The sequence below is a fragment of the Octopus bimaculoides genome, chromosome 18 (assembly GCF_046866305.1).
Source record: "Octopus bimaculoides isolate indiv1 chromosome 18, ASM4686630v1, whole genome shotgun sequence".
NCBI classification, from domain to species: domain Eukaryota; kingdom Metazoa; phylum Mollusca; class Cephalopoda; order Octopoda; family Octopodidae; genus Octopus; species Octopus bimaculoides.
The window spans coordinates 37,716,528-37,738,163 of NC_142945.1; the positions used below are offsets into that span (position 1 = coordinate 37,716,528).

Below are 21,636 nucleotides of genomic sequence, written 5' to 3' on the forward strand. Positions count from 1 at the left end.
TATTACATATATAGCTGCATGCATGGTTGTGTGGTTATGAAGCTAGCTTTTCAACTACGTGGTTTGGGGTTCAACGTCATTGCGCAGCACTTTGGGCAGCAATCTTCTACTATTTCTCAGTGAGGAACTTTGGTAAATGGAGGAGTGGCTGTGTGGTAAGAAACTTGCTTCCCAACCACATGGTTCCGGGTTCAGTCCCACTACGTAGCACCTTGGGCAAGTGTCTTCTACTATTGACTTGAGTCGACCAAAGTCTTGCCAGTGGGGTTGGTAGATGGAAACTGAAAGAAGCCCGTCGTTTATATATATATATATATATATATATATATATATATATATATATATATATACATGTGTGTGTGTTTGTGTATGTGTGTGTGTATTTGTGTGTTTGCATGTATTTTTGTGTTTGTGTTAGTTCCCCGTTACCACCACCACTTAAACGATTTTGATTTGTTTACACCTTCGTAACTTAGCGGTTTGACACATGACACTGATAGAACAAGTAAAAAAAAATCCCTTAAGATACGTACTTGGGTCGATTTGTTAGACTTAATGTTTTAAGACGTTGCTCCCGTATGACCGCAGTCTAAAGACAAGCAAATAAAAGATAAGGTGATTTATAACCAAGATAATTCAAAGTACGCGATGATATGGACCAAGTTCGTTAAGTGCCGGCCTTGTACAACCTGTAAACTCATTTAAACAATGGTTAATATATCTAAGACAGGAAGCATTAAAAGCGGACGAGAAATTCTTAGTCAATGATTAATATTATTATCTTTCTTTTTTACTGGAGACAATTTCAAAGATATTTCGGTACTATTTGGCATCCTCACTGAAGCATAGACTTCATCTTACGAGCAAAAGAAGTGAAGAAATAAAAATCAATTAATTAAGTATACGATATTATAGGCTTGTTGAAGGAGAAAATTAGAATGTTCCGAGCACACATTACTCAGAAATGCCATAATGTTTGATCTTTGTAGAAGTTCAATATGAAATAAGAAAATTCAACTTATTTTTTTCATAGAAAAATTCATCAGAATATATTTCTACTCGCAACAGATGAGAATACCAAAATATATGAGAATATACTGCTATTATTAACCGAATTTAAAGCAGTGAGTTAGCAGAATCCTTAGCACGCCGGATAAAGTGCTGAGCAACATTACGTGCGTCTTTACGTTCTGAGTTAGATTTCACCAAGTTCAGCTTTCGCTTTCATGCTTTTGGGGTCGATAAAATAAGTACCAGTTCTGCCCTGGAATCGATGTAATCGACTTACTCCTCCCCTGAAGTTGCTGGCCTTAAGCCAAAGCTTGAAATCATGATTAACCGAATTAAGGCGGCGAACCGGCAGACTTGTCAGCGCGTCGTTCAAAATGCTAAGCGACATATTATCCGGCTATTTATGTCCTGAGCTGAAATCCTGCTAAAGTCAATGTTGCCTATCATCTTTTCGGGGTCGGTAAAATAAGTACCAGTTATGTACTGCGGCCATTATAATTGATTTGACCTCTGAAAATTCCTGTTCTTATGCTAAAATTAGGAAGACTTAATATCCCTCGAATTTTTACTCGATGTTCAAATCCCACCGATGTCAGCTTTACTGGTTGGTATTTCGGGGTCGATAAATAAAGTACTACTACACTACTGAAGTTGATTCTTCTTTCTCACTAATCACCACTCTTTCTATCTCTCTCTCTCTTTCTCTCTCTCTCGCATGCACACACACGCACACACACACATTGTATCAGTAATCCAAAAATCTGGCATTGTTCCAATGTATCAGGAAGATTCCTGAGAATTTCACTAAAAGTACACACGTCTATGGAATAATCACACACTCACACGTTATTTCTACGAGTTGGTCAAACAAATGAATACTCACCGTTGCAACCGACGGAAAAACTAAATCATTATTCTCCACTGTTACACTGGGAGTATCATTCCAGCCGGATAAGGAAGAGTTTATAAGATCTACGTATTATTCAGACAACATGGTATTTGGTCGCTTTGCCGAAGGTCACGCCTAGTCACGCAAATATATTTTTTTTCTACTATAGAAATATTGGAAGCGGAGAGCTTGTCGATTACATTGACGCCATTGCTCACCTGGTACTTATTTTACTGACCACGAATGGATGCAAGGCAAAGGTAACTTCGGCGGAATTTGAACTCCAAGTATAAAACCGGAAGAAAGGACTTTACCAGCTCGCAAAATTATAATTGAAAGCGTCCCCGTCTGTTATTAAAGCCAAGTCTTCATCGCCCAACGTATTTAACTATTTTAAAGACAGTAAGTTTTGATTTTAAAGGATTTCTATGTTCTTTCTAGCAAGACAAACAGCCGTGTAGATGATCCTATGTGAATACGACAACATTGATCGGGATTAAGAAATGTTTCTTAATACTTTCACCATTAAATATGTTGATTCTCAATCAATTCAGATAAGCTCTTTTCGCAGTAACCTTTTTGAGTGGATCATACAAGGAATAATGTAAAAATAATAAGTTTATTCCAATACAGGACTGGGATTTTTCCTATATGAGGGAAGTAGTCTCTCTACACAGTGGTATGGTTTGGTATGAAATAACTGTCAAATCGTCCTCACATTACACTCTGCAGTCTTTCTGTTTTTTAAGAAAGGATTACACTAAACAAAAGAGGAGCCAGACTAAAACTGTAATTCTTTTTACCATACGTGTACTCAATCAGAGCTGACGACTGGCTAACAAAACAAAAGAATCATCATCATCATCATCATCATCAGCAGCAGCAGCAGCAACAACAACAACAACAGCAACGCCTTCAATCATTTCAACAACAATTAAAAATAAATAATTGTTCCAACAATTATAAAAATATATTGAGATATTTAATTTCAGTACAGAGAGAGGAGGAAGAAGGAGAGGGAGAGAGAAGAGGAGAGAGGGAAAAGGGAAAGTGGGAGGAAAGGAAGATAAAGAGTAAAAACAAAATGTCTTCCAATATCACATGTCTGTGGATGTAGGCAGATTTAAAACAAGAATCTCTCCCAAGTAAACACAAACATTTTTCAGTGATTTAATGTGTCCGATTTATTTGCATGCGCAAGCGCCTGTATATATGTGCACATATGTGAATGCGTGTGTGTGTATGAGTGTGCGTGTGTGCGCGTGTATGAGTGTCTGTATGTGTGTGTGAGTGAATGTGTGTATATGTGTGTATGAGTGTGTGTCTGTACGTGTGTGTGTGTGACTCTGTGTGTGTGTGTGTATGTGACTCTGTGTGTGTGTGTGCGTGTGTGTGTGTCTGTGTGTGTGTGTGTGTGTGTGTGAGTGAGTTTTGTAGCGAGCGCGTGTATTTAATTTCAGTATTACTATTAGATTAACAATAAATACGGCAATATAGTATTAAATAACAACTAAATATACGTTATTTACAGTGACATATTAGTGTTAAGTTCCTGAAATTTATTTTTCAAATGCAGGCTTAATTACTCGGTGTTAAGTTGCAGTTAATTTTCCCACTAACGTCACAGTTCTGGAAGCAGATTCGGAATCCTGGTTTTCTAGAGATTATAGGGAAGGGAATTACATCTTGCCATGCACAAGACTCTAGTTTACCACAAGATAACACTGTGCAACAAAATTCTAATTTATTATTATTATTTCTTTTTTTGGTCGTTGACCAGTAAGTGTTATTTTCTATTTGTCAGTAACTGTTATTTGCTATTTGCTATTTGCTTTTATCTAGAAATCAAAGGAAGTGACTACTATTCCCTTCAAACTTTGCTTTTGTGACCTGGACATCAATGTTTCAACAGTGACCTATTTTCCATTATATTTTAGACAGAATCATGCTTGACCTAAACCTTTTCACCATGTCACTTAGTGGCTGACAATACGTGCATCTCTGATTATGAGCAGGATCGTGGGGGAGCATTATAACCATGTGTTGAGAGAGATTCTTTGTGGTTCGAATAAATGTAACGAAAGCAAAGTTCGAAGGAAATGTTAGCCATTTCTCATAATTTCTAGGAATAAGCAAACAGGAAATAATTGCCACCCAAGGACAAAAATTGTGTCAGACAGTGTAATTTCTGCAGATATAAGTGTGCCTATCTATTTATATCAAATAGTTAAGTACCACAGCAACATGCAAAGTAAAAAAACTCTCAGCTGGTGATATAATACCGTATCAATTCGGCCGTTTATTCCCTGCTTTGGGAGTTAAATTATGTAAGATATAGCTGACAATCTTCTTGGAATAAATTTAAGTGTATGGATGTATGCGCGCGCGCGTATGTATGTGAGAGAGAGTGAAATGGGGAGAGAGGGAGGGAGAGAGACAGTTTGCTTTAGTTTTCGTTTTTGAGTTTCCTACAAATGAAGGAAAGTATCTAATTTATTCAAATACATGATTCTTATCTTACTATGTTGACGTCAACTTGGTAGTCGTGTTTATTTGTGTATGTGTGTATGGATGTGTGAGTGTGTGTGTGTGTGTGTGTGTGTGCGTGAGTGTGTGTATGTGTGTGTGTGTTTGTGTCTGCGTGTGTCTATGCGTTTATGTGTGTATGCATGTATATATTATGTATGTAATACGCTAATATGAATATGAGCATTAACGTAAGTTCTCGTATACACAGGCATGTCAAGTATGCATGTATGGTTGTCACTGAATTTGTGGATCTGTGAATTATTGACTTACGTAAATGCACACATTGACATGTTTGTATGACTAACTATGTGTATATGCTGCCCATACCTGTCTGACAAAGCTGCGCAAATGTACACACACACACACACACAAACAAACAAACAAACACACGCATCGTTTCCTATACAGACACATATAGGTATATCTGTATTCATATATATATAGATAGATAGATAGATAGATAGATAGATAGATAGATAGATAGATATAGATATATATATATTTACATATATACATATTTGTCCGTATGTGTTGTAATCGTATATATCGTTTGTACCTTTGCATTTATATATGGCATACGATATTTGTAGGTATTAATGTATATACTATTTTAATTACTTGTGTGAATTCTTCCGTGTACGTATGCACATATCTTTTCAAGAGAATCAAATGGTGAGACTTTATAATATTTTACAATTTTTCATTGAATGGATGACGAGGTTTCTACATAATCTTTTCCGTTTTTTTAAATTTCCGTTCTTTGCTACTATTTTCCAGAAAATGTAGCATCTCCTTACTGCAAAAACCCTTTCTTACATAATTCACTGCATCATTGATATTAAATATACAAAAAAAATTTTAATGTATGTGGAAATACAATACCATTTTATTGATTTAACTCTTTCCTTTTTTTTTACTTACAGCTGCTGGCAAATGGCTTGTTCTTCGCCTGCGTAAACGTGGCTGGGATATTTATCCATAATCTCACGGATCGTACCCAGCGGAAGACCTTCTACGATACGAGGAACTGTATTGCTGCACGGCTTGAGATCGAGGACGAGAATGAAAAACTAGTAAGGAATTTACATGCAATATTTTGTAATATACATAAAGCGGCGAGCTGGCAGTGTCGTTAGCACGCCAAGCAAACTGCTTTATGTTTTGGCTTCAAATATCACCGGGATCGACTTTGCCCTTCATTCTTTCACATCTGCAAAACAAATGCCAGTTGAACACTGTAGTCGATGTAATCGACTAATCTCCTCATTCGAACTTGCTGCACCTGTGCCAAAATTTGAAATCAATATTTTGTAACATACATAAGGCGGCGAGATGGCAGAAGTGTTATCATACCGGCCAAAATGCTTAGTGGCATTTCGTCCGTATTTACGTTCTAAATTCTGCTCTTCATCCTTTTGGAGTCGATAAAATAAGTCCCAGTTGGACACTGGCCTCGAGCTAAAATTTGATACCAATATTTTGTAACATATAGTGACAAATGATCCATTTTAAGCTCTATAGTAATCTTCCAAAATGGCCGAAATCCTTAGCTCGTGTTCCAGTTTTTCATGGAAGCCATTTTAGTTTATTGACAATGTTAAATCAATTTCCCTAACTATGAGCAATGTCAGGGAAGGCACGTGATCAAAGAATGGTTGATTTTACTGACTTTTACGGTCATAGAATAGAGAACGAATTCTAGTTTGTTGTTTGCTTTGTTTTGCTTCTCACGTGCCTTAGGACTCATAAGACGGGCTATCCGCGTTTCCATGACAAATAAATGACTGAGATTACAATACTCCCCAGGGTCCAAGATCAGCAAGTCGAATACTGACGACTAGCCTCTCCCATCAAAACTTTTCTGGTCCTTTACCTATTGTAGAAGGAACTATCATTATGTTTTTTATTCCCATGGGACGATGCTGAAAAACAGAAACAGTAGCCTTATGTTTTTAATTATTTTTATTCCCAGGAAAATCAACTATGATTTTCACAAACTAAAGAAAGAGCGTATATTTAGTCTTCTTGTATCCTAGAAACACCATGTAATTCTCCCCCAATTCACAACTATATATATAAAGATATCTATATATAATATAATCAAGGATACCTTATGTCTGAGTAAATTAGAGCATGGCTATATAGACATTCCAGCATGTAGAGCCATTAAACCCGACATGTTCATCCCAATTTCTCTCTCTCTCTCTCTCTCTCTCTCCCTCTCTCTCCATCTCACTCTCTCTTCATTTTCTTCCTCTCACCCCTTTCTGTCGATGAGCGTAGGCTCCAAATGTCAAATACTTTTTCATTTTTCCCGAGTGTCAAACTATCACACCTGCTTGTTCCTTCACCTCCTTTGTCATTTGTTTTCTAAATATTTGAACTATATATAGATGGTACACCTTGTGATCATACAGCTACTTTCTCGGGGCTGAACTCAGGCTATACAACAACTTTTATTTTCATTGGTCTATGATGAATAAAAAATAACTCCCAGTTATCTTCTAAAGTGAAATCACTTGACTATTTTCTTTCTCGGTAAATGTGTAGCCTTCGTGTAAAAATAATTATCAAATCGGTTTTCTTTTCTCAAGAATTTGTTTTATGTGTTTTTCAATCACTGTTGTTATTGTTGCTATTTTTGTTTTTTTTTTCAGGAAAAATTATTGCTTAGTGTTCTACCTCAGCACGTTGCTATGGAAATGAAAGATGATATTACTACGCCACACCAGGGAATGTTTCATAAAATATACATCCAGAGGCACGACAATGTCAGGTGATCATTTTCGTTCTCATTATCAGAATTTCTAAAAATAAACCGTGGCGAAGTTAGCGCGTTATTCTTCTGGAACCCTCTAGGAACAAAATATTCATTAGTTGGATTTGATTGATTCAGCATCACCCAAACTCTTATAATTATGTGGTCACATAGTGATATATCAAAACCGGAGTCGTTGTTATAAGCATTTTCATTATAACTATGTTAATTATCCTTCTTGTAATTGACTACTAGGCCTCAAGTTACAATACAAAACCTGTTATGAAAAAAAGTTACTCAAACTTTGGGCATGTGCATATATATATCAATATATATATATATGCGTATTTGTGTGTGTATGTATGTATGTGTGTGTGTGTTTGTGTATGTATGTATATGCATGTGTGTTTGTGTGTGTGTGTGTGTGTGTGTGTGCTATGAGAATTACTAGAAAGGTATCCCATAGAAACTCAAAAATTATTAAAAGGTGGAGAAGAGAAGATGTTAGAATTTGAAAATGGTTTAATAAATGCATACGATCGTTTAGAAAAGCGATATTAAACATGTAAATAACATGATAGAATAATTAAAATTAATTTAATGAACTTAAATTAACTACAAATCACTGTTCTCCTCAATGCAAGACGAATATATCAAAAAATATTATAATTATTATTATTATTATTATTATTATTATTATTACAAAAGACTAAATGGAGGAAAGAGCATACTAAAAGAAAGCTGTTGAGTCTCTTTGTGTTTAAACTAAACACTGATGCGGTTAACGGTTATTCGAAAATATATGTGAAAGATGTTTAAGAAACATTCCCTCTATATAAATAATAAGTAGGTAATTTATTTACACTCTAAATAAGTCATTTATGACAAGGAGTTAAACAGAGGCGTCCAATGGGAAAGCACAGTCATGTTGGAATTAAGAAATGAATTGACAGTTATAACTAATATATAATTAATATTAGGTATGGTGTATAATTAAATAAATTACTTCTTTAAAAAAGAGAAAGTCTTGTGCGAAAATAAAATAAAAACTAGTGAATATAGTTTTTATTAGGCTACTTGAATGCAAAACGAAAGGACGGAGTTATTAGTTATATATAACGGAAAATATTTTTTTAGTGTAAGAGATTATGTTCATTTGTGTATATTAAATATAAGATAAAAAATAGAATAGTTGTTAATATTACAGAATTAAGATAGTAAAAGCTAGATGTTGCTAAGAAAATTAGAGGTAACGTTCAAGAAAAAATGATAGGTATTAAAAGGTTGACATTATCAATGTAGGGAAGATAAAACTGAGAAAAAAGTCCTTAAAATATGTATAAAAAGTTATAATTATGGGTATTTAGTAGGTTGACTATGTTTTTGTATAAATGATAACATATGAGTTGAGGATCTAGCTTGGCATAAGAGAAATGGGAAGTCTATAGTAGTATTATATAATTAATAATTGTCTAAATGGTATAAAATTATAGTGAGTTGAGATTTTAAGAAAAAATAAATTATTTATGGAGCAATGGGTGTAAATAAGTATATTAAAAACTACGAAGAATAATTCGTATATAAAAAAATCTTATAAAGGAGAATAATTTATATTGTATACAGATACTTATACAGAGAGCATATCTGTGAAAAAAGTATACATAGGCTTACGTATTCTAGTTACTTTTTAAGTTATTTTGTTTGAGGGTGTATGTGGCAGAGAGGACACCGTACAAAGGAGAATGAGAATATTTATATCGGTGTACGGATAAGGAAAGTAAAAAACAGGGCCAAGAACTCAATTGCCCCTAACACATATACACATAATAACATAGTACCAACTAATAATTTAAATTGCAGTTGTAGAGACCCAAATAGTTGTGAAGTAGGAGGAAATTGTAAAATGAAAGAAGTATACCAAGCAACAATTATTATCAATAATTCCTCTAAATATATATACGTTGGTTGTACGAAGAATTCTTTAAAATTAAGAATAAATAATCATAAATCCTCCTGTAATAACCCTAGAACAGAGAATAGCACAGGTCTATCTAAGAAGGTTTGACAACTCAAAAGAAGCAATATAGATTACTCAGTTTCTTGGAAAATCCTATCTTCAGCACCACCTTATAGGTATAATAACAAAATTTGTAAATTATGCCGGGAAGAGAGTTATAGTATAATGAAAATGAATGGTCTCCTTGTTAATACTTGGGATGAAAAAGTTTCTTCTTGTAGATATATGTCCAAATTCCTTTTTATTAATCTTAAATAATATCCCACTATCACCTTTATTTTTTTTTATTACCATCTTTCTGATAAATCTTTTTCTTTAAATACCTCTCTCTATATATTAACCTTCTCTGTGGTATCAGATTATTCTTCTTCTAATATTCTGCACATCAATTCATCTTATACTATATGGAAACATATATTTATTATTTAACCATCGTAATACAATACATGAAAACCAATATGGTACATAAAAGAAATGGGCACCTACTAGGACATAGTGAAGAGAAATCGCCATCTTGGTAGGGTCAGATCACTCCCACGATTCCAGTCACATTCCAATCCCGACGCTTCTCGTTTCCTGTCGATTGGAAACGGAATTGTCCCATTTTAGACATGATCTACTTCGGTTTGGATTGAACAATGTAAACACCCATATCCTGTACTAAGTTCGCTAGTTTGAAATTGATGGATTGTTTATGAGGTTTCATCCAACAATCTATCATCTAGAGGTTTTGGAAGAGATGGTAGTAGAGATTTTTCCCGAATTCTCTAAGGCCCACATTTAAACTGGCACTCCGTCGGCTACAACGGCGAGTGTTCCAGTTGATCCGATCAACTGGACAGCCTGCTCGTGAAATTAACGTGCAAGTGGTTGAGCACCCCTCAGAAATGCATAACCTTAACTTAGTTCTCAAGGAGAATCAGTATGATACAGAATGTGACAAGGCTGGCCCATTGAATTACAGGAACAGCTATTTTTTGCCAACTGAGTGGACTGGAACAACGAGAAATAAAATTGTTGCTCAAGGACAAAATGCACAACTACGAACTGAACTTACGACTGTGCTATCGTTAGCCGAATACCCTAACCATTAAGCCACTCGCCTTCACCAAGTCTCTTGTTATTAATTAAGTGAACCGTGCAGTTTATGCAACGCAGACTGACAGGCGTCGATCTGTGGAGTTTGAGCTTTATCCTTCATTATTTTCAGCACGGGCCAATCATTTCTTTATTACCTACTTTTGTCCTATTTTTGCTGATGGATCTCGAGTTTTCTCCATGCTTTGTGTTCTGAGCTCCTGAAGAGATTTCAGCAATGATCTTTCGATTGCATAAGAGGATACCTGGTCTATCACTGGAGTTTATGGTGCTCTAGATGAGCCATTTCTTTTCTGGCCTTGGTCGTTTCTACTGTTTACACCACAGCGGCCTGTTACTGACTACGACTGACGTCCTGTTTACTTGCGAGGTTTTTTCCTTTTTGTTTTTTCACTTTTCCGTTTCTGGACAAAGGTCTTCTTTTTTTATTTATTTATACTTTACTCCAACATATTTAGCAATCAGGCTTTGTATTCTGCACCACTAATCGCACCGGCCTCCTTTTTCTCCTATGTAGGGGTCTCCTTTGGTCTGGGTTGACCATATATCTACCCATGAATGCGCAAACCTGGGTTAGGTCTTTATTTTCATTTATCTTTATTTATTTACTTATCTGAATATTGGTTGTTGTCCAAATATAAAGTCATTCCTCTCCAGAGCACCGGCGTTGCCCAAGGGTAAATCCACAACCTTACTGCCGACACAGTTTAGCATCAGTGTCCTCACAAACGCTGTTACGAGAGTGAAAATGGCTGGCCGGAGCAGATATGTCAACGCGTATTAGCTCTAATGTACGTACAGTTCTGAGGCTACCACCAGAGATTATCAGTAAGGTAATAATCTCTGGATTATAATTTAAGGAGACTATTTTGTGATAGATTATCCTTTATCTTTCACTTGTTTCAGTCATTGCACTCTTGCGGCCATGCTGGAACACGGTGTTGAGGAACTTTTAGTCTGACAAATCGAACTCCTTACTTTTCTTATAAGCCTAATATTTATTCCATCCTTTTCTTTTGCTGAACTGTTAAGTTACGAGGACGTACAAAAAACCAATGCCGATTGTCAAGCGGGGTGGGGGACCAAACACACACACACATACACACACACACACACACACATGCACACACACACACGCACACACACACATACACACATATACATATGCATACACGACGGGCTTCTTTGAATTTTCGTCTACTAAATCCACTCACAAGGTTTTGGTCGGGCCGAGGGTATAACAGAAGGTGCCACGCATTGGAACTGAACACAGAACCATATGGTTGAGAAGCAGACTTTTTACCACACAGTTACACCTGTCTTGTCCTTTAATTCAAAATAGTTTTGTAATTCTGGTGACGGACGTATTTAAAGGAAAAGTGCATTTTTGATACCTGCCTCTAGGAAAATGTTGCGAGAATTTTCTTTAGAGCTTTCAATATAACTTGCATAGATTTTTGTTTCGCTGAAATCAATGAGTGTGGTTTCTATTTGTTGTTTTAACAATGAAACACACAAATGGAAAGGCAAGCATTAGGATTATTACGTTTACATAAAGATGTTGTATTTATTCTAATAAGCTTTCTTCTATATATATATATATATATTTGCTATGGAAGCAGAACATTACCAGTAATGCTGTATCTGAAATTTGTATTTATCAAATATTTCATAGAACATGCTTATGTATATCACAGGAAGCTTCAGGCAATATTAGAATAATTAAAATACAGGGAAAAATCTAAGTATAGCATTGTCTTAGTAGTAATATTTGCATATATATAAGTACGATTTTGTTTATGTATATTCTTTATGTATACAGCCACTCTTTTAAGGATTCATTATGGTAATTAACGGCACATATATTTTTCCTCGAAGAGCATACTAATAGGGTAGAATTTACTGGAATTAAATCTGAATTAGTTAATTCATGCAGACATTCACAAGGATATTTATTAAGAAATTTCCAGCTTCCTGGTGGAGATATAATTCGTCAGTCAAAGTATATTATCTATACCTTTGAAACTTTTAATCATTTCCAAAATATGTTTGCATTCATAATTTTAGAAAATATAGTAGTTATACGACTTCACTTTAAATGTTTTGATATGTGACGTATATTTCAAAAGATACATATCGATAACAGCTCGATGTGTTTTCAAATATTTCTGTCTATCTCTGTCTATCTGTTTATCTATCAATATATCTTGTTTCCTATCTACATATGTGTGTGTGTGCGTGTGTGTCTGTGGGAGAGAGAGAGAGAGAGAGAGAGAGAGAGAGAGAGAGAGCGGGAGAGGGGAAGAGAAAAAGAGAGCGTATACATATACATATGTAAAATATATATATATACATATACGCGTGCATATATATATATATATATGTGTGTGTGTGTGTGTGTGTGTGTGTGTGTGTGTGTGTGTGTGTGTGTGTATAAATGTATATGTATACACACATGCGCGCCCATATATATATATATGCATATGTGTATATATATATATATATATATATATATATATATATATATATATATATATATATATATATTTATATATATATATATATATATATATATATATATTTATATATATATATATATATATATTTATATATATATATATATATATATATATATATATATATATATATGTATATATATATATATATATATATATATATATATATATATATATATATGTATATATATATATATATATATATATATATATATATATATATATATATATATATATATATATATATATATATTTATATATATATATATATATATATTTATATATTTATATATATATATATATATATATATATATATATATTTATATATATATATATATATATATATATATATATATATATATATATATATATATATATATATATATATATATATATATATATATATATATATATATACATATACACATATATATATGCATATGAATATATGTATATGTACGTATAGGTATATGAATATATATTTATAAAGTATATAAAAGATATATATGTATGTATATCTATATATATATATTCAATAGTTTCTGTAGTCTGTTACATGAAACACTAAGGATTCAAATAAACTGATTTTCTAATAAAAGGATGCACGCACTCTTCTGTTACGTGCACTACATTTCTCACAAACCTAAATACGACACAAAATATTAATCTCATTTTTCATTTTCTTTCTTTTCTTTCTCTCTCTCTCACTCACTCTCTCTCTCTCTCTCTCTCTCTCTCTCTCTCTCGCCTTCTCTCACTGCATAAATATACTCACACACGCACACATGCACACACAAACACACATCATATATGCACCGCAAATAATGTGTGTGTGTGTGTGTGTGTGTGTGCATGTATATACATACATACGTACATATATATATATATATGCACACACACATATACGTACGCCACACCTCACACACGTACACATGCATTCACGCAGAGATAGATCAGTTGTGCTGCTTATGTGATGTGCGTTCGTGTGCGCGTGTGTACGTGTGTGAGAATGTGTATGCAAAGAGAGAGGGCTGGAGAGAGAGAATTACACACAAACACACACATACACACATATGTATATATATATTTACGTGTGTGTGTGTGTGTGTGCGCGTGTGTGTGTGTGTATGAATGTACATATCTAACTTTTTGGCTATAGATTAAATTTCTGGCGGCGTGCTGGCTGAAACGTTAGCACACCGGGCGAAATGCTTAGCGGTAGTTTGTCTTTCTTTACGTTCTGAGTTCAAATTCCGCCGAGGTCGACCTTGCGTTTCATCCTTTCGGAATCGATAAATTTATTACCAGTTGCGTATCGACTGGCCCCTCCCTCAAACTTTCGGGCCTTGATTCTAGAGTAGAGAATAATAGATTAAATTCCTTCTAACTCTCTCTTTCTCCCTCTCTCCCTCCCCTCTCTCTCTCTGTCTTTCAAGACACACACAGAATATGCATTGGTTGCATTGAAAATAGGGCAGTATTCTGAATTTTACTTTTTCATAATGGTATCTTTAAACCACATCACAGCACTAAAATAAACACAGGCAACATTCCCAAGTCATAAACGAAGTTATGTTGCTGACTGATGACGTATAGAGGTAACTAACAAAATTCTAATTCCCACAATATTTGCAGCGTAAATGTCGAGCTTGTCTACTATAAAGTGAAACTAGCGCATGCAACAACCTTTCATCCTGTAGTTGAGATTAACAAGCTCTAGAATCGTGTATGATGTGAATACGAACTTTATTGTTTCGGATTAACGTCCGTGTATCTTCTTTCTTCTTTGTTTTTCTTTTTTCTTTTGTTATTTAGGAGTTGCATTAGCTTCCTTATAACCCTTCCAATTAAGCTTGTCTACAACACAACTAATTTGTAACGTGTTTACAGAAGTGTGATACATAGATACTTAGATTCTTAGATAAGTTTCAGCCAGAATTGTCCCAGACCATGTCCAACTTAATAACACCACTTGAAAAAAAAGCAAACATTTAATGAACTTTCACATTGCTGTCATTCTTTCGGTACCAAAGCCCTTTCTTGCAGACATTTATCAAGGTTTAGGTGGTTTACTTGGAATTTATTGGAGATATTCCTCTAGGAACCGTTTAAATGTTAGTGGATCTTTTCGGTCTCTTATGTGTCTTGGCATGATGTTAAAGAAAGCATGACCAGTGGAGTTGAAATAATTCTGTCTTAGTGTTTTGATATGACGTGAACATCACATTTGTAGGGGATGGATAGCACGGTGACCAAATCTCGATGAATCTTAAAGTAGATGCCAACATCATTCGGGCAGTGCCGTCGGATATTTTCCACATCGAACAAATGATATAGCACTTGCGGTGTTTTATCATTTTTGATTGAACTTCTGGTGACTGTAAGATTATTATATTATTTGCAAGACTTTCGAAGTCACTTTAACAACTTCTTCACTAAAAGTAAAATAAAAAGTGCTGCTAGTTAAACAATTATATCTAACTAAAATACGGTGCTGACCAAGAGCAAGCATTAAGAGCCAATTACACCAAATACTGAATAGACAACACATCAGGAAGTGATAAGCGCAGAATTTGTGGACAAAATGGTGAGACCGTATGGCATATTACCAGTCAATGTACGCCACTAGCTCAGAAAGAATATTAGAGACGTCATGACAATATAGCAAAGATTGTCCATTGGACACTTTGCAACAAGTATAGACTTGACAGAGCCAAAAACCCGACAGAATCATCGAAAAGGATAATGCAAAAATCGTATGGGAATTTATGATTCAGTGCGACCATGAGATAGAGAATAGGAAGCCAGACATAGCGTTAATTGAGAAAGAAAGCAAACGATGCTGGACCATAGATATAGCATGCCCAGCTGACAACAAGGTATGCGATAAGGAAGAAAGAAAAGTCGATATATATGACAGGATAGCTTGGAGGTTAAGCAGTTGTTGTCGATGAAAAAGGTGGTAGTAGTACCAATAATTGTCGGAGCCCTGGGAACAGTGAATAAAAATCTTGAGAAGTACATGGAACAAATAGGGGTTGCAATAAGGGTGGAGCACTCGCAGAAAACAACACTGCTTGGAACTGCTCGAATACTCCGGGTGGTGCTCGAAAAATAAGTGGTGTTACTTTGGTTCACTGGTAGTGAACAGCTGGCACCGTAGTACATCTCCAATGTCAGAAGTTGTGCAGAGATAATAATAATAATAATAATAATAATAATAATAATAATAATAATAATAATAATAATAATAATAATAATACAAACAAGAAATCATACTACCTAAGAAATACGAAGAAGAAGAAGAAGAAGAAGAAGAAGAAGAAGAAGAAGAAACAACAAAAGCTATAAAACAAATGAAATCCAAACTAAAACTAGAACAGCAACGGACCATGATAAAACGATGGCAAGAAAAGCCCCTACATAGTAAATACTGGGCTAAACTAAATGCAAAAGAAATAGACAGAGAAAAATCCCAGCAATGGTTGAGAAGCTCAGGACTCAAAGCAGAGACTAAAGGATGTTTAATTGCTGCACAAGATCAAAGCCTCCCCACCAGAAATTACCAAAAACATATAATGAAAAGAAACATAACAAGTAACTGTAGAATATGTGGAGATGGACAAGAAACAATAAATCATATTATCTCTGGTTGCCCAGTCCTGGCTAAGAAGGAATATATTCACAGACACGACAGAGCTGGGACCTATATACACTGGAAGCTATGCCAACACTATGGAATAACAACAGAAAAAAGATGGTATAAACACACGCCAGAAAAGGTCACAGAAAATGAGAAAGCAACCATACTGTGGGATATGCCAATGCACACAGATAGAGAAATTAAGGCAAATAGATATAGTTGTCAAAGATAATGAAGAAAAAAAATGCTTTCTAATTGATGTATCAATACCAGCAGATGACAACGTTTCCCTAAAAGAAATGGAAAAACTTTCAAAATACAAAGACCTGGAAATAGAGGTAACTCGAATGTGGAATCTAAAAACAGAAACAATTCCTATCATAGTAGGTGCCTTAGGTATAATGAAAAAATATTCAGACAAATACATAACAAAAACACCAGGACTTACAAATATATATAACATACAGAAAATTGCACTTCTAGGCACTGCACACATCCTACGCAAAACACTTTCAATACAGTAACCATAAGAGCATCACAGCAAACCACAGCACATACCCAAGGCGCACAGAGCTGCGCTCGATAGTGAAGTGAAAGCACGTTATAAAAATAAAACTACTGAACAATAATAATAATAATAATAATCCTTTCTACTGGAAGGGCAAAGCCTCAAATTTGGGTAATGGATTAAGTCGATTACATCGACCCCAGTCCGTAGCCGGTACTGATTTCATCGACCCCGAAAGGATGAAAGGCGACGTTTGAACTCGGAACGTGAAGACAGACGAAATACCGTTAAACATTTCGTCCAGTGTGCTAACGATTCTGCCAGCTCGCCGCCTTGAAGTTTGTATAAATGTATGTCTGTTGTCCACAATATATGCTTCAATTTAGAAAAAGAACACATTCAATTTTTGAATGTTTATGAAGGAACGAGATACGGGAGCACACAAATTTTCACTTTTGAACTAACTGCTTCTCTCACTCTCTCTGTCTTCTTTTCTCTCTCTCTCTCTCTCTCTCTCTGTCTCTCTCTCTGTCTGTCTGTCTGTCTGTCTGTCTCTCTCTCTCTCTCTCTCTCTTTCTCTCTCTCTCTCTCTCTCTCTCTCTCTGTCTCTCTCTCTCTCTCTCTCTCTTTCTCTCCCTCTCTAACATTTTTGGGGGTAAAATATAGACTCACATACAAACATTTAGATATAAACATTGCAGCAGAACTGAAGCACGGGGTTTACTTAGACCAGTATGCGAGGCGATCAAATATATGGAATGTAAACAGTTATTCTGGCTTTCCTGAATTATTGGAACGAGTAATTGAATACTCGAAAATAATTAAATCGCAGATCACTTCTATTGTTTTGGTTTGTTTTCTTTTTGTTTTTATTCTATTTTTGGTATTTTGTATTATAGAAACGATTTATGAGTTTCTGATTTCTATGTTGTGAAATTTGATGAGACTCGGCGTGCAAAAAAAAAAAAAAAAAAGCCTTGGAATTCATTTTCTAGTTTCTCTTCTTTTCTAACGGTTTCAAAGTTTGGCACAACGCCCGCAATTTTCAGGATAGGCTAATTCGACTGCCGTGACACCGGTGTTCATATGGCACTGTTTTTTATTGACCCTGGAAAGCAAAGTCGATCTTGGCAGCATTTGAACTCAAAAACCTAAAGCAAAAGGAAATGCAGCTAAGTATTTTGAACGGCACTATAACTATTCTGCCAGATCACCGCTGTATTGTTTTAAATTTTTGACACAAGGTCAGCAATTTTAATGGAGAAAGATAAAGGATTACATCAACCCCAGTGCTCAACTGGTATTTATTTTATCGATCCCAATAGGATGGCTGGCAAAGTCAACCTCGGAAGAATTTAAACTAAGAATATAAAGAGCCAGAGGAAATGCTGCTAATCCTTTGTTCCAAGCGCTCTAATAACTCTGCCAGCTTACCCCCATAATGTCTTTAGACGGCAGCACATATGACTCTTCATCTTGAGACAGTATAATTTCTTATAATTTTCTCAAAGTTTCACCTCTTACGCGGTATGTCTTTTATCATATTTGAGAATAATTTTCCAAATGTATTTCGTCTTAACACCAATTTTATACTATACTACTCTATGTGTAGAATGTCTGATTTATGAGTAATTTGCTTTGAATTGTCCACCAATTCGTTTGGGTAATTCAAGAGAACCAAGTTAGATTTTAACATTCCCCATTAATCATGTTCTTTAAATGTGCTTCTTAACAATACTATTCAGAAAAGCATTTATATTTCATATATCATGCATAAATACACACTTGCATATCTGTAACTATATATGTGTGAGTGTGTGTGTGTGTGTGTGTGTGTGTATCTGTGTCTGTGAGTGTGTACGTGTGTGTTTGTGCGCATGTCTATGCATGCAAACGTACATACATATTTAGAATTATCTTCGCCAAACAGTGTTTAGGCATAAGCGAACTTTAAGTCAGTTATGTTTGTGACGTAATTCAACTTCTACAGGCAAATTTACTGCAGTTACCCTGGGGACAAAAATTCTTTTTTATGGTAAATAGGTGTAAAAACAGTATCTCTATCTAGTACTGCCACCACCCACACCGTCCCGATATGATTCCTAGACACGTTTCTAGAGGCATTATCAATGGGAAATACCGAAGAGAGGTAACTCTGAACGGAGTTATATATATATATATATATATATATATATATATATATATATATATATATATATATATATATATATATATATAACATTTTGTTTCTGAAGTTTGGCACTTATTCTGTCGGTCTTTTTCTGAACTACTATATTACGGGGACGTAAACAAACCAACGCATTCGCCCTTTCTCGGCCTCTTTTTTATCCACCACTGCAGTTCGGTCATGGAGACGAGCTGCGGGAAAGCGCGCCTCACAAACGGCGACCACACCTGTTCACCGTCGTCTGCGTAGAGCCGGAGATGTCGCAGTCTCAGTGCGTCTGCGCATCATCAACCACGGTATGCTCAGCCCTCCTTTTAACGGGTGTTGGCAGCAAACGGATCCCTGACCATCGGAATGCATCCTTTCAACAAGAAGCGGACGAGAATGCGTTCTAGTTTGGTTATGGTAGGGTCGGGACAAGGCACGACAGTTAGGCGGTAGTAGCTGACGGACGTGATGTACGTGTTTGCCACCTCCACCCGACCTTTTAGGGACAGCTTCCTCTCGGCCCATTGCCGGGCGAGAGTAACCACTCTACTCGTTATCTCGTTCCAGTTCTTCTCCGTTTGTAAGTCTGAACCAAACCACACCCCGAGCAACTTGACCGGACCGTCGGTCCAGCGTCCCATAGCTGCATCAATGTTGTAGTTGTAAAGAAATGCTAATGGTCGGTAGCAATATTGTCGGTCAATCAAGATGAGATCATTTTACAGAATGTGCTTAGTGTTGCTTATATACAGAGGTAAAAAAATACGTAGAATAAAAAAATAATGATTCTTTCTACTATTGCTTAACTGGTTCTTATTCTATCGACCCTGAGAGAAAGAAAGACGAAGTAGACATTGTGAGGAATTTGAACTCAGAACATTAAGAGCCAGAGGAAATGCCGCCGCTAAGTATTTTGTCCGAAGCGCTAAAGATTCTGACAGCTCGCTGCCTGGTGAAGCTAAGGCAAGAATATGACAAAGAGGACATTGAAGTAACGAGGGTATGGTTCGAGGTCGAGGAATGGGTTCTTCCAGTCGACATCTAATGTCGTTGATCAAATCGATGTAAATAATGGTTTCTGATTCGGACACAAGGACAGTAGTTCTGAAGGGAGGGGCAAGTCGATTACAACGACTCCTGTACTTGAGTGTGTCTTATTTTGTTGAACTGAAATCTATGAAAGGCAAAGTGGTTCTCGACGAGATGTAAAGAGCTTACCTAACGATTCTACCAGCTCGCCGCCCGGAGAAGCTGCGTCAAAAATGCGAGAGAAGCAATATTAAATGAAAGTGAATGTGATCTGATGTGGAGGAGTGGGATCTTCCTAAGGACTTGTAACGTTCCTGGATACTAGCGATAAAAAAACAATACAAATAATGTCTTTCTCGAAGAATAACGAGTGGATAACTGCGGAGGAAAGAAACGTGAGAGAAGCCCAGAGTCTAAACAACAATAAGAATAGATACAACAACAACAACAACAACAAGGACAGCTGCAATATCAATATCAAAGAATATCGAAAATTTCCATGTCGTCAGTTTTAAATAAAAATGTGATCATTTCTAAGAGTTATCGAATCTGCAGACCCACCACCAGTACCACCATCTTAGATATGAATACTGAAGCATCACATTCTGTGGTTTGGCATTCAAAGAGGTTTATAGTTTATGGTTTACCATTACCTGTATTATACTTCTTTCTTCATTTCTTTTTAATTCCTTTCTTCGTTCCTTCTCTCCATTCGTTCCTTCCGTCCTTCCTTTTAGGTTTTCTTCTCTACGATACTTTTGGTTTTCAATAATTCTCTTGTGGTTTTTTACCTATTTTTTAACTTTTTTTCTTGTATTCTTTCTTTCATGCTTTTCTCTTCTCTTCACGTTTTCTTTTCCTTTCTTCCTTCTTTGCACCTTTTTTCATTTCTTTCTTTATTCGCTTTTTGTATTCTTTCTTTCCTTCTTTCTTCCAAGCATGCTCATTCCGTTGCTTTCTGTGTTACAAAACAATGAAACCAAAAAAAAAAAAAAATAAATAAAGTTAACGAGTCAAACAATATAAGAAACATAAAACAATAACTGAAAATATATGCTCTCTCTCTCTCTCCCTCTCTCTCTCTCTCTCTCTCTCTCCTCTCTCTCTCTCTCTCTCTCTCTCTCTCTCTCTCTCTCTCTCTCTCTCTCTCTCTCTTGTTATTGGAACACCATTGAATCCTGGTATGTAAGCTGCTAAATCTCTCTCTTGTTCTCGGTCTCACACACACACACACACACACACCGATAAATCACATTTCGTGGTTGGCACCGAAAACTGACCTCTCTGAACTTTTCTCTCGTTCTCTCTCACTCTCCCTATATTCTAACATTACATTCACTGTCTGCAAATGAGTGGAATTTTAACGTTGTTGTATTTAGTATTATAACGAGCAACTGATCTCATTCCATCACCCAACCACGTTTAAGGCGGTGCAGCTACTAACAATCGCATACTACTGAC

General features: G+C 35.6%; 1 protein-coding gene across 1 annotated transcript in view; it reads left to right on the plus strand.

Annotated features, from left to right (window-relative positions):
• The window catches only part of LOC106868905 (uncharacterized), a 666,050-nt gene that overhangs the window by 423,819 nt on the left and 220,595 nt on the right, over nt 1–21,636 (plus strand). The window contains exons 2-3 of the mRNA XM_052974592.2: nt 5,353–5,502; nt 7,087–7,205. Coding sequence (XP_052830552.1) covers nt 5,353–5,502; nt 7,087–7,205 — 269 coding nt within the window. The remainder of the gene's footprint in view (nt 1–5,352; nt 5,503–7,086; nt 7,206–21,636) is intronic.